The 12138-nt window shown below is 42.7% G+C and overlaps 1 protein-coding gene across 10 annotated transcripts in view; it reads left to right on the plus strand.

Annotated features, from left to right (window-relative positions):
• ZCCHC4 (zinc finger CCHC-type containing 4) overlaps positions 1–12138 on the plus strand; it is a 61408-nt gene that overhangs the window by 37137 nt on the left and 12133 nt on the right. For 8 of the 10 annotated variants that reach the window (XR_001795666.4, XR_011386205.2, XM_089327023.1 and 5 more), the window contains exons 8-10: positions 1896–1990; positions 11520–11641; positions 11875–11950. Coding sequence is in view for 8 of the 10 variants with exons in the window: in XM_089327023.1 (XP_089183149.1) it covers positions 1896–1990; positions 11520–11641; positions 11875–11950 (293 nt within the window). In the remaining 2 variants the exon portion in view is untranslated. The remainder of the gene's footprint in view (positions 1–1895; positions 1991–11519; positions 11642–11874; positions 11951–12138) is intronic. The other 2 variants (XM_089327025.1, XM_089327026.1) reach the window with 1 other exon arrangement.

The following is a 12138-nucleotide window of genomic DNA, read 5'->3' on the forward strand; positions in this document are numbered from 1 at the left end:
TTCCTGTCAAATATTGGCTGAGTTCAGTGAATCACAGCACTGATAGAATGTACATGTCCTGGTTTCTTCTGTTTCAAAAACAGACTCGTTGATGATGTGGCAAACTTCATTACCATGATACACTTTGTATTATCCTAATCATGCATTGTAAAAATGGGCTGAAGGTAAAATATTTGTTTTTTGGAGGGGATAGTGAGACATTATGAAGAATACCAGTGAACTGCTTGCGTTCATTCAGTAAATATTTACTGAGTGGCTGATAGGTGCCAGGCACTGTTAGATACTGCGGATAGATTAGTAAACAAGGCAGGCACGTGCCAGGCACTGTTAGATACTGCAGATATATTAATGAACAAGGCAGGCATCTCTGTCCCAGGGACCGTACTTCCCGTGTTCCTGCAGTTTTTCCCAGGACTCTTAAGAGGCCACCCAACCCAGAGCTCCAGACTTTGCCAGGCGCTGCGTGTGGAGGTTGGAAGTCCCAGAGGCTAACAGTGACTGCTAGTGTCACACAGACTCCCCGGCCCTCGAGGAGGGTTAATAGCTGGCAGTTATTATTCAGTTTAAAGTGGCTTAGGACTTCAGAGTGTTTTATTTAATGATCTAATTAGTTGTTACACTCATTTTTTTTTTTTTTAGATAGTTTCCAGCTTCCGAGTTGATATATTGTATCAGGCACGTGTGATCCAGCTTCTGCTTAATTGTGCTACATAAATAGTGCACCTTGGGAACAGAATGCAAACAAAATCTACAAGGGGACTCATATTGTTAAGTGTCTCACTTATTGGCTGTTCTTACGTCCACTAATCAGTGGATAAAGTCGGAGTTATCGGGGAAGCAATAAAGAGTTTTATGGACTTGAATTCCCATTCTGCCACTTCTGAGCTCCGTGAACCTGATGAGTTGCGATTCAGATTCGCCATCTATAACGTGGGATTATTAGTATCTGACTCTAGGGGTTATTGTAAGGAGACAGAGTACAGAAGGAATTTAGCATAGTACTTAACTTGGCCTCTATTGCTCTCTAAATAATAGTTATGTCCCTGCATCTTGTGAACTAATTTTGATAAGATTGACTAAGAATCTTCAGTGATTCAGCAAGGATTGATTCATGTGAAATCCTACACAGTGAATCTAGGCAGAGCTGGGATGTGGACCCCAGGCCTCTGCTGTACAGTCCAGCCTTCGTCCGTGACACCCTGACCGCTTTTGCTTCACAGTAATACTCTTCCTGTTTTCCACTTTTTTGTTAATATCTTTGACTTTATATGGGCTATGGTAATAAACATATAAGGATTACTTTAAAAAAAAAAAGATTTATTTATTTATGTTATGAAAGACAGGGTTACAGAGGCGGAGAGAGAGACAGAGGGAAAGAGAGAGGTCTTCCATTCGCTAGTTCTCTCCTCAGATGGCCGCAACAGCCTGAGCTGGACTGATCCGAAGCCAGGAGCTTCTTCTGGGTCTCCAACACGGGTGCAAGGGCCCAAGGACGTGGGCCATCCTCTGCTGCTTTCCCTGGCCATAGCAGAGAGCTGGATCGGAAGAAGAGCAGCCAGGACTCGAACCAGTGCCTGTATGGGGTGCCGGCATTGCAGGCGGTGGCTTTATCTGTTACGCCAGGGCGCCGGCCCCAGGATAACTTTTACGTATTGTCTATAGCTACGTGTAGACGTAGGCTACTCTTTCTGTTCACCTTTCGTAAAGGTCAGCTTGTCAGCGGCACTCTGGTAGACATTATTTTTGTATGAGATGTAGGTGTATTGAACAATTGCAGTTTCTGATACCAGAAATTTTCCTGTTATAGCTGTCTGCTTTCCAATTATAATTTTTGTTTTTTCTTTAATGTCAAGTTGATGTTCTAATTTTATTTCCCCATTTTTGTGTTCCACTAGATGACAAAGAACTACCCATTTTCTGGATTTTCCCCTATTTTTTTGAATCCCGAATTTGTCAGTTTTTCCCAAGCTTTGCCATGCTGGATTATCAGGTATAGTAAATAATTCTGTTTTCTGACCTACTTGAGGAATGGATATTCTGCTTAAATAAATATTCTGATAAGACTTCCCACTGATTTTAGTTAATGATATACAGTGTTTCAGTAATAAACACTGAAATTATCCCGTACTCAGCTTAGTTCAGTAGTTCCTAATTAGTCATCCCTCGGGTGCTTACTAAAAATGTGGATTCCTGAGTCCCAGACGAAACCTACGCAAAATCAGAGACAAAACTGGAAGTAACACATTTTCACCAGGCTTCCTAGTGATTGTGATGGGCAGCCTAGGTTTCGGACCGACTGACTGAATCTTTCATCATTGTGAACACTGGTTTGTGTATTCAGAGGTTGTATAAAAGTCAGCCCCTGTTCAGGTTGTCACTCAGAGGATGCCAGGAGTAGTCCTCCTCCCTCATTGCATTGCCTGTCGTGTTTCCTGTGTGCCCAGTAAGAGCAGAGGCCTGTGTCCCCAGTAGCTCTGCTCTGTCCATCAAGGTTGTTCCTGGACTTCATGTGTGCTTCCTTGTGTTTGTTTCCTTGGGGTCTGCAGTTAAGCGTGTTGTGGCCATCACTGGGTGGTCTCTGCTTCCTCTTTCTGCAGTGACAGTTTTCTGAACATTGGCTTCAGACTTTCAGTCCTAGAACTGTCAGTGTCTGCGCTAGTTGTTGCAAGCCAGCTCTTGTTTCTAATCTTAAAGTTATATATAGTTATGAGAATTTTTTGAAATTCTCAGAGACAGTGTTACCAAAAATGAAGGGTAATTCCCTACCTGTAATTCTGTCCCAAACAGCAAGTTTTTATACATTTGAAGTATTTACTTTCAATATTTTAATGGTATGTTTTATGTATTCGTAATTATAAGAGACAATTTTTAATTCTGCTCTCTTCACAAGGTCTTACATTAAGTAAATATTTTTAAAGGTAATCTCCTGATCTTTATGCTTTTAATAAACTTTACATTATTTCATTGACAGGCTGTGTTATCATTCCCTTTTTGGACTATAGGTTTCTTCTCCCTTGAAGGTTCTATAAGTAACACTGCTATAAACATCTTTCTTGCTTGTGGTTTTTCCACATTTTACATAACTTCCTTAAAGTAGATCTCTAAGATAGAGATTACTTTATCAAACTTAATGGATTGTTTATGGCTGTGGAGACATATTGACAGACTCCTTTCCAAATATGTGTAGCACCATTCATTTTAATTCTGGCTTCTCGAGCTCTGCTTCAGGCAAAGTCTTTGCCATAACTCTTCTCAAAACTGGTTTATGGTCCTTTTTAGGGCATCCAGTTTTCTGGTTCTTATCTAAGGGACGCTTCCAGTATTGGCATTTGCAATATTCAGAGAGCTGATATATCCTAAAGATGTTAACTGAGTAAGCTGGTTCCACCTTCCAGCAGCACTGCTGTCTTTGGCAGGGACTAACCGTTTAGTGCAATGCTTGGCGTACAAGAGGTGCCTCAAACATGTCCATTGAGTAGCTGAGCACAAAAGAGTAGGAACTCTGGAGTGGGTGTTGATCCTGATTCTGCTACTTACTTGACCTGTTTGAAGCTCATTGTATCTGACCAATGAGTACAGTGATAATATATCTGTCTCATGAGGTTTTAAGGATTTCATGAGTTATTACATGAAAATGCTTAGCTCAGTCCTTAGCGCATGGTCAGTGCAAAGCTTACTGTCATAGGCATTGCTGTCACTCAGATAGTCCCAAGGTGGGGTAAAACTCAGGTCCTTTTTATATATATATAGCCTCCGAGACATTAAAATTGCATAACACAAACCCCCTCAGAAACCATTGCACACACATTTAGAGAAGAGCCTTTTAACTGTGGGCAAGAGTATGAGCTGGAGAGGGGCACAAGAAGGCAGATGTAGAATACCATGGCTGCGGGGGCTAAAGCGGAGGCCTGCAGAGCCAGCATCCCATATGGGCACCGGTTCTAGTCCCATCTGCTCCTCTTCCAATCCAGCTCTCTGCTATGGCCTGGGAAAGCAGTGGAGGATGGCCCAAGTGCTTGGGCCCCTGTACCCTCATGGGAGACCGAGAAGAAGCTCCAGGCTCCCAGCTTCAGATCTGCCCGGCTCCAGCTGTTGTGACTATCTGGGGAGTGAACCTGCAGATGGAAGACCTCTCTCTGTCACTCCCTCTCACTGTAACTCTACCTCTCAAATAAATACTTAAAAATCTAAAAGAAAAAAAAATACCATGGCTGAGAGAGATGAATGTGGAGTGACCAGCTATTGCTTGTTAGATGGCCTGTGTTACTTAGAAAAGAATGTTTAGAAATATTGTAGTTGTTTTAGTTTATTTATTTTGTTTTTATTTGAAAGACAGAGATCTTGCATCCACTGGCTCACTCCCCAAATACCTGCAACAGGGCTATCGTAGGTCGAAGTCAGGAGATCAGAACTCAGTCCTGGTTTCCCACATGGGTAGCAGGAACTCAACTACTTGGGCCATCATCTATCTTTCTAGATTGCACATTAGCAGGAAGCTGGATCAGAAGCAGAGGTGGGACTTGATGCTACTCACTCTGATATAGGATGTGGGCATCTCAAGTGGGGGCTCAAGGCATTACACCAGAACTCCAGCTCTGGAAGTTGTTGCAAAGTCTAAGCTTATTGAAAATAATTATACAAGTCAGTGTGTTGGCGGACAGAGGTTCTCACTGGATCATGTGTGTCTGATGGTGAAAGTTTTTTTTCATAAAGTGAAAGCCAACCTCACCCTGCACCCGCATGGTAGACCAGGAGAGGCACCTGGCTCCTGCCTTTGGATCAGCACGGTGCGCTGACCGCAGTGGCCATTGGGGGTGAACCAACGGTAAAGGAAGACCTTTCTCTTTGTCTCTCTCTCGCTGCCCACTCTGCCTGCCTGTTTAAAAAAAAAAAAAAAAGAAAAAGAAAGCCAACCTCTGAAATGAAAATGAGAATAAAATCTATCAAAAAAAAAGTTTTCATGATTGCTATTAAAAGTTAAGAATGGCACTGCCAATTACATGCTCATGTTGGAGAAACAGATTTATAAATGTAAATGTATTTATAAATATTATTTGTTGTAACACCCCTTTGGTGATTTTTCTATTTTAGTTTTTTTAAATTTTTGAAAATTTTCCTGAACCTATTATTCTTCTTCTCTGAACCTTTTGCTTTCTTCTTTTTCTTTCTTGTGTTACTTTAACTTCATTTTATGATACTTTTTTTTTTCTATTACATTAGCCTTCTTCATCAAATGAAAAATCTGAAGGGCTCCCGTCTCCTTCACAGACTTTTCCTATAGACCTTGATTAGGCTTTTTTCTGACCTTGCCTAAGATGATTATAAGTCCCCAAACCACAATGCAGTCAAACGCCCCAAATCACTAAGTCTCTTTCGGAAATACTTTTCAGGTAAGAGGAGGGTAGAAATGCTGGAAATCTTCACAGGGTATAAATTATGCAGGCTTTTCAGTGATAAAGCACTTGATGAGTGCAGGATAAAATGGTTATATCAAAGGCCTAGAAAGACCAGAGTTTTATTAAGGGCAGATTAGGAGGAATGTGATAATGAAGAGAAATTCTGATTCCGAGTCAGAGTCAGAGTGCTGGCTCTGCCTCTAAGAAGCTGTTTAATCTGGGAGGAGGAGACTTTATCTTTCCAGGTCTCTGTTTCCTTGCCTATGAAATCAACTAATTGAACTAGAGAGGGAATGGCAAATAAGTTTCACTTTTAGTACCTAGTCTGATAAATTGTTAGTGACTTCCTGGAGAATTTGTTGAGATTCAATGACAACTAATATGATTGATTAGTGATGTCTGGCAGGGGACAGACAATGGCCTGTATTTACCATATCTTAATGAGATGATCTCACACCTTGAACATTGTACTCTTGTTTCTATTTGAATGTGGGACAATTGTCCTGAGAGTTAAGGTAGAACCCTTTGTTTTTTACCAAACTGTTCTTTTCTAAAGTAAGCCTGTCTTCCTGGTCGGGCTGAAAAGCCTGCAAGAGCATTTCAGGCATGGAATGCCAAGACTCTGATGAAAAATATCTTACACGGAGGATCTCTGTGAGACCTCAGAGGAAAGAAAGGGTCATCAAAGACGGAGACACTCTTCTCTGAAGGGAGAGGAGAACATCCACTTTGCTTATGGCCGTGTCCAAACAGCGGTGGAGTCTATGGTCACAAAAGGCTTCCATAGCCTTGGCAGTCCACGGCAAGAGCCTCGGATTGAAATCAGAAAAGACCCCCTAAAATCTACACTAAAATGTGGCCCCTTAAAGTTCCCTAGAAATGCTATCTGGGGTGACACATATGCTACTGGAATTTGGGGTGCCATACGATTTCACCATGGGCTTATTACTAAATCCCCGAGGATTACTAAATCCCCAAGAGGATTCTTGCCTAATATGGAGGCAGGGGGCTACAGCAAGCCCCCTCCTGGCTAGAGGCGGGGCGGGGAGGGGGGAGGGCTTTTAACCCACTTCCAAAAGGGAGTGGTTAATTAACCTGATTGGCTGGTGGGCATCCAGGTGTGGCCAGGTAGGGGAATGAGGCTGCACAGGGGCGTGGCAAAGGCATGGTCTTCCAGTTCACAAATCTGATCAGTTTTAGCCTGTATGCCTGCCTACTTCAGGATGATCACTGATGTAATAAAAAAAAGAGTGGTAATTGTTAAAGGAACAACAGTAGTCACTGTGCACTTGCTCCCCATGTAGGACCTCTGTCCCTGTTGAGTTGTAATACGAGAATCGACTGCAAATTCTCTCCCCAAACTGTACTGTATATGTTGTGTGTGTACGTGGGTGCAAATTGTTGAAGTCTATGCTTAGCATGGAGTTAGTCCTCTGTATATAAAGTCATACTAAAATGAACCATAATGAAGACGGAGATGGGATGAGGGAGGTGAGATGGGAGCCTGGGGTGGGGTGGTATGGGGGGAAAGAACCCCTGTATTCCTAAAGTTGTAGCTATGTAAAAATGCATTCATTAAATAAAAATTAGAAAAAAAATAAAGTAAGCCTCTGTAGGAAACTATTTTTCAAGCTTAGGTTTACAATCAGAAATGAAGATATTTTGCCAGAAATTTCTGGAAAATTAGTGTAGATCAAAAGATGATTGAAATGTAGGGAACTCAGTCTATAGTAAATATACAACAATGGTTTTGAGTGAACAGGAGGAAGCTATTATGTAATACTTTTAACTAGGTTGTATGGAGTAGTGGGACTACGACTTAAAGACCTTATTGCTGGCTGGCGCCGTGGCTCACTAGGCTAATCCTCCGCCTTGCGGCGCCGGCACACCGGGTTCTAGTCCCAGTCAGGGCGCCGGATTCTATCCTGGTTGCCCCTCTTCCAGGCCAGCTCTCTGCTGTGGCCCAGGAGTGCAGTGGAGGATGGCCCAGGTCCTTGGGCCCTGCACCCACATGGGAGACCAGGAGAAGCACCTGGCTCCTGGCTTTGGATCAGCCATTGGAGGGTGAACCAACGGCAAAGGAAGACCTTTCTCTCTGTCTCTCTCTCTCTCTCACTGTCCGCTCCTCCTGTAAAAAAACAAAACAAAACAAAAAAGACCTTATTGCTGTGATGCAAGCTGGTTGATGGAGCCCCCAGTGCACCTGAGACCCTTTCAGATCCTGACGCTGAATCTAGCACAGTCCCTAGAGACTTGTGAAGATGCAAGTGCTCTGATCATATTCCCTCTGTTTCCTGGCGATGCCTGGAGCATAGTAGGTGCAGAATCAGTGTTTGTTGACTGAATGCCTTGTTCCCCATTTAGCTTGTTTCAGTCTCCTGTTACAGAAGACATTTGCATACAGATAAAAGTTGGGGATTGCAGAGATTTTGTGCTTTCCCTCATTTCTATACAGTACTTCATCACATTAATCAGTTCCATGGGAGAAATTTTCTATTTGAAAATGCCTCTCATCATCATTGTGAGTAAAATGTCAGGGATAATGATGGGAAAATGGCGTATCAGCTCTACCACTAGTGATAAGCAATTTGCAAAATTGTGTTTGCTTTATAGCACTTCCATAGGAGGTTTATTTGTGTGGATGGAGCTATGAAATACGGATGTATGTTAGAGGTACATTAATTTACCCTACCAGCATGTGTTTTACATACCATATGTTTATCGTTAAGTGGCACGCAAACCCGAATTTAAAAATAATAATAATCTCAATTAGGTTATGCGAAATCAAGTAAGCCCCTTCCTGATACATACGTTCTCTGGCTCCTTGGGTAACCATAAAGTTATTCCTGTTTCTCGACCCCCACCCCCCTGCCCCATCTGCCATCTGCTATCTATTATATTGCATATTCTATGCGCTAGAAACCTTTCTAAAAATATTCCTTTCCAACATTGGAAAATCTAAGATTCTCTTAGGGAGGATTTCTTTTCTGTCTTAGACACTCAAATGTTGAAAGAATCTTTGTTGACTTTAATAAGGTACTACGTATTTGTTGAGTATACAGAAGAGTGCATTAGGGAAAACTTGTAAATTTAAACAATTTTTTAAAAGATTTATTTATTTGAAAGGTGAAGTTACAGAAAGAGGAGGGACAGAGAGATCTTCTGTCAGGTGGTTCACTCCCCAAATGGCTGCAGTGGGCAGGGCTGGGCCGGGCTGAATCCAGGAACCAGGGTCTTCCCTGCTTTCCCAGGTGCGTCAGCAAGGAGCTGGATTGGAAGTTTAGCAGCCAGGGCTGGAACCGGCATCTGTTTGGAATGCCAGCACTGCAGGCAGCAGCTTTACTCACTACACCACAGCGCAGGTCCATGGAATTTAATTTTAAAAGGAAACAACTTACAGTGCTGTTTTAAGATGATTTTGAAGTGAACCGTGTGTTTGTGTCTTCACCTCTAGTAGGGAGCCTACTTTTAGAATTCGGCAAGCTGGCGAGGAATGTGGAGGCCAGCTCACCCGGGGTCCGCTGAGCAGTCGCCCCGGCTCACTTGAACACTCAGCTTTACTTAATGGCTGTAATCGTTAGCAGATTTTCTCATATTGAGATAAAATATGCTCCCCATCAGCTTTTAACTATTGGTCCTAGTTCTGTTCTCTAAGGTAATTAGACAGCAGAAGTCTAATTCCTGTTCCTGTGACACCCTTTCAGCTGTCAGCTCCTCCCACCCTTCTATTTTCTGAATAAGCAGCACACACACACACACACACCCCAGTTTGTTCAAGTGTAAATCTTACTCATTTCCGTTGCGGTAGAAGTGAACTAGTTTTATTAAGGTCTCTCTTAAAACTGTAGTGAGAATGCAGGACTCGGGCTGAGGCTGACCCCTGCTGCCCTTGTTAGCTACTGCTCTCCCATGCATGCTGGCTGTGAGCCCCAGCCTCCTTCTGCACAGTTAACAGGGGCTGTGGTCTCACATGCTGACACCTGGGGAGCTGTTCACCCTGTCCTTGGGTATTCTCATCCTGCACTGTTTTTTCCACTGCTGAAGCTTATCTGTCCACCTGCAGGCCTAGCCATTGGGGTTAAACTACACAACGCCATAGAGAGCGCCTAGGAATCTGCCACTAAAGGCGTCTCTTTTCCTTGTCATCAATTCCCTACCCTTTTTGTGATTTGATTATTAAATGGCTGACTCAGAAGCCGGTTGTGCTGTAGCTGCTAAGTGTATTCCCACTTAGGATCTAAAGAGCTGGGCCAGCATCCTGGAGTAGTGCTGCCTGCGATGCTGGCATCCCATATGGGTGCTGGTTTCAGTCCTGGCTGCCCCACTTCCTATCCAGTTTCCTGCAGTGTCCTGGGAAAGCAGTGGAAGATGACCCAAGCGCTTGGGCCCCTGCACCCACATGAGAGACCTGGAAGAAGCTTCTGGCTTCGGATCAGCGCAGCTCTGGCTGTTGCAGCCAACTGAGGAGTGAACCAGCGATGGAAGACCTCTCTCTATCTCTCTCTCTCTCTCTCTCTCTTTCTCTCTCTCTCTCTGCCTCTCCTCTCTCTGTGTAACTTTTTCAAATAAATGAATAAAAAATATTTTAAAAAAATAAACAGTTCATTAACACTTACTGGAAAGCTGGGATCTGCCTGAGTTGGTATCATAAAAGTCACATGTCTTCTTTTTTTATATTTATTTTTATATATTTATTTTCATCTACTTGAAGCGCAGAACGAGAGAGAGAGAAATGTATCTTATTTCCACTGGTTCATTCCCCACATGCCTATAACAGCCATGGCTGGGCCAGGCTGAAGCCAGGAGCCTAGAACTCCATCTGGTCTCCATGTGCGTGGCGAAGGTACAAGCAGTTGAACCATCACCGGCTGCCTCCCAAGGTGCACATTAGCAGGAAACTGGATTGGAAGCAGAGTAACTGGGACTTGAACTAGCACTCCCACACTGTGGCTTAACCACTGTGCTGCAGTGCCTGCCCCTCGTGTATCTTTGTGGGTTATCTAAAGTAGTGGTTCTCCAACTTCAGCATGCCATGTAAAATACAGATCGCTGGGTCCCACTACCTAAGTTTCCAATTCACTACATCCAAGGTGGGGTGAGAATTTGCTTTTATAACAAGATTCTGGGTGATGCCAATGTTGCTGATCCAGATGCCATACCTGGAGAATGACTGATCTAAAGAAAGATGGATGTAGTGGCCAGGTGGATTCACTGCAGGCTAGAAGCCAAACTGAGAATGTGTGGATAATAGGTTGAAGGAGTTGTTTACTTTCAAGACCATCTGCTAAAACTGAAGGTTGAATTAGGGATCTTGAGGGGAGAAGTAAATGATTGAAATGCTCATTAGGGATAAACAGCCGTTGTGATGAACTTCTCCCCTCATCTCCATCTCCTACTTTATTCCAAGCCCTGAACTCAGTGTTTTATGTACTTGTACTTGAGCTCATTGTAGGCTTCCCAGCAACTTGAGCATTCAGTGTCAGGGACCCTTTCTTTAGGGAGTGTAAACTCGCCTGAGGTCAGCCAGCCAGTGGTTGAGCCCGTCTGGCCCCCAGACCTGTGCTCTGCAGAATGTGAGAGGACAGTGCTGAGGCAGTGGGGAGCCCATGGCTGAGGCCCAGTGAGCCTCACACACAGAAATACGAGACCTCCGCCAAGCTGGCACACATCTTCCCAGCCAGAAGCGCTTTTAACACAAAAAAACTAAATTCTTAATTCTTAAATTGTCATGACAAATTTTATTTACCTTTTATGTAAATGCCATAAAAGCCTTTCTGAGTCTGTTGATTAATAAGTAAACTCTGGCTTTTTAAAAGATTTATTTTTATTTATTTGAAAGACACAGAGAAAGAGACAAAGACAGAGAGAAATCTTCCATCTGCTGGTTCACTCCCCAAGTGGTCACAAGTATTGCTGGGCCAGACTGAAACCAGGGGCCAGGAGCTTCTTCTGGGTCTCCCACAGGTGGCGGCTTTATTCACTAGGCCACAACACTGGCCCTTAAGAATTTCTTATTAAATACTCGCGTTTAACTTGTATCTTGGCATCAGTTGGTTAAAGAATCGTAATGATGTTGACTCATTGGAGTAAATTTTCTTTTTGCTTTAATTTTAAACTTTGTAGGTAGACTATGACAATCATGCGCTCTATAAACATGGAAAGACAGGTCGAAAACAGTCTCCTGTTCGTATTTTCACAAACATCCCACCCAGCAAAATAATCCTTCCCACGGAGGAGGGGTACAGGTAAGCTCACAGTGGGACTTAATAGGATCACTGACAGTAAATTCCTGAGCAGTATGTCTCAGAGTGAAATGTTTGCCGTGTCGAATCATACCGTTCTCCCATTAAATTTAGTTCATGATTGCATATTGAATTGGGTACTGATTATGGCCAATTTTTGTAACCATTGCCTTGTAAACTTTTACTCTGAATCTCAATAAATATATGTAGCTGATTTCCATTTCTTTTGTCTTTAGGTTTTGCCCTCTGTGTCAACGTTATGTTTCTACGGAGAATCAGCACTGTGAACACTGTAATTCTTGCTCATCCAAGGTATGATTTTTTTTTACAGAATGCGTTTTTATTTAAATATATGTTTTATTTTTAGCTTTAATCTAGTTTACTAGTTTCACTAAAATTTTAATTGCTATTTTGACATTACAATTTGCATTAATATATGTTATTTATTACTCACATTTCAGTACAATACTGTAGTTTATTTTTAATTATAGATTACAACA

The sequence above is a fragment of the Oryctolagus cuniculus genome, chromosome 2 (genome assembly GCF_051225735.1).
Source record: "Oryctolagus cuniculus isolate XC-2025 breed Fujian yellow rabbit chromosome 2, ASM5122573v1, whole genome shotgun sequence".
NCBI lineage: Eukaryota > Metazoa > Chordata > Mammalia > Lagomorpha > Leporidae > Oryctolagus > Oryctolagus cuniculus.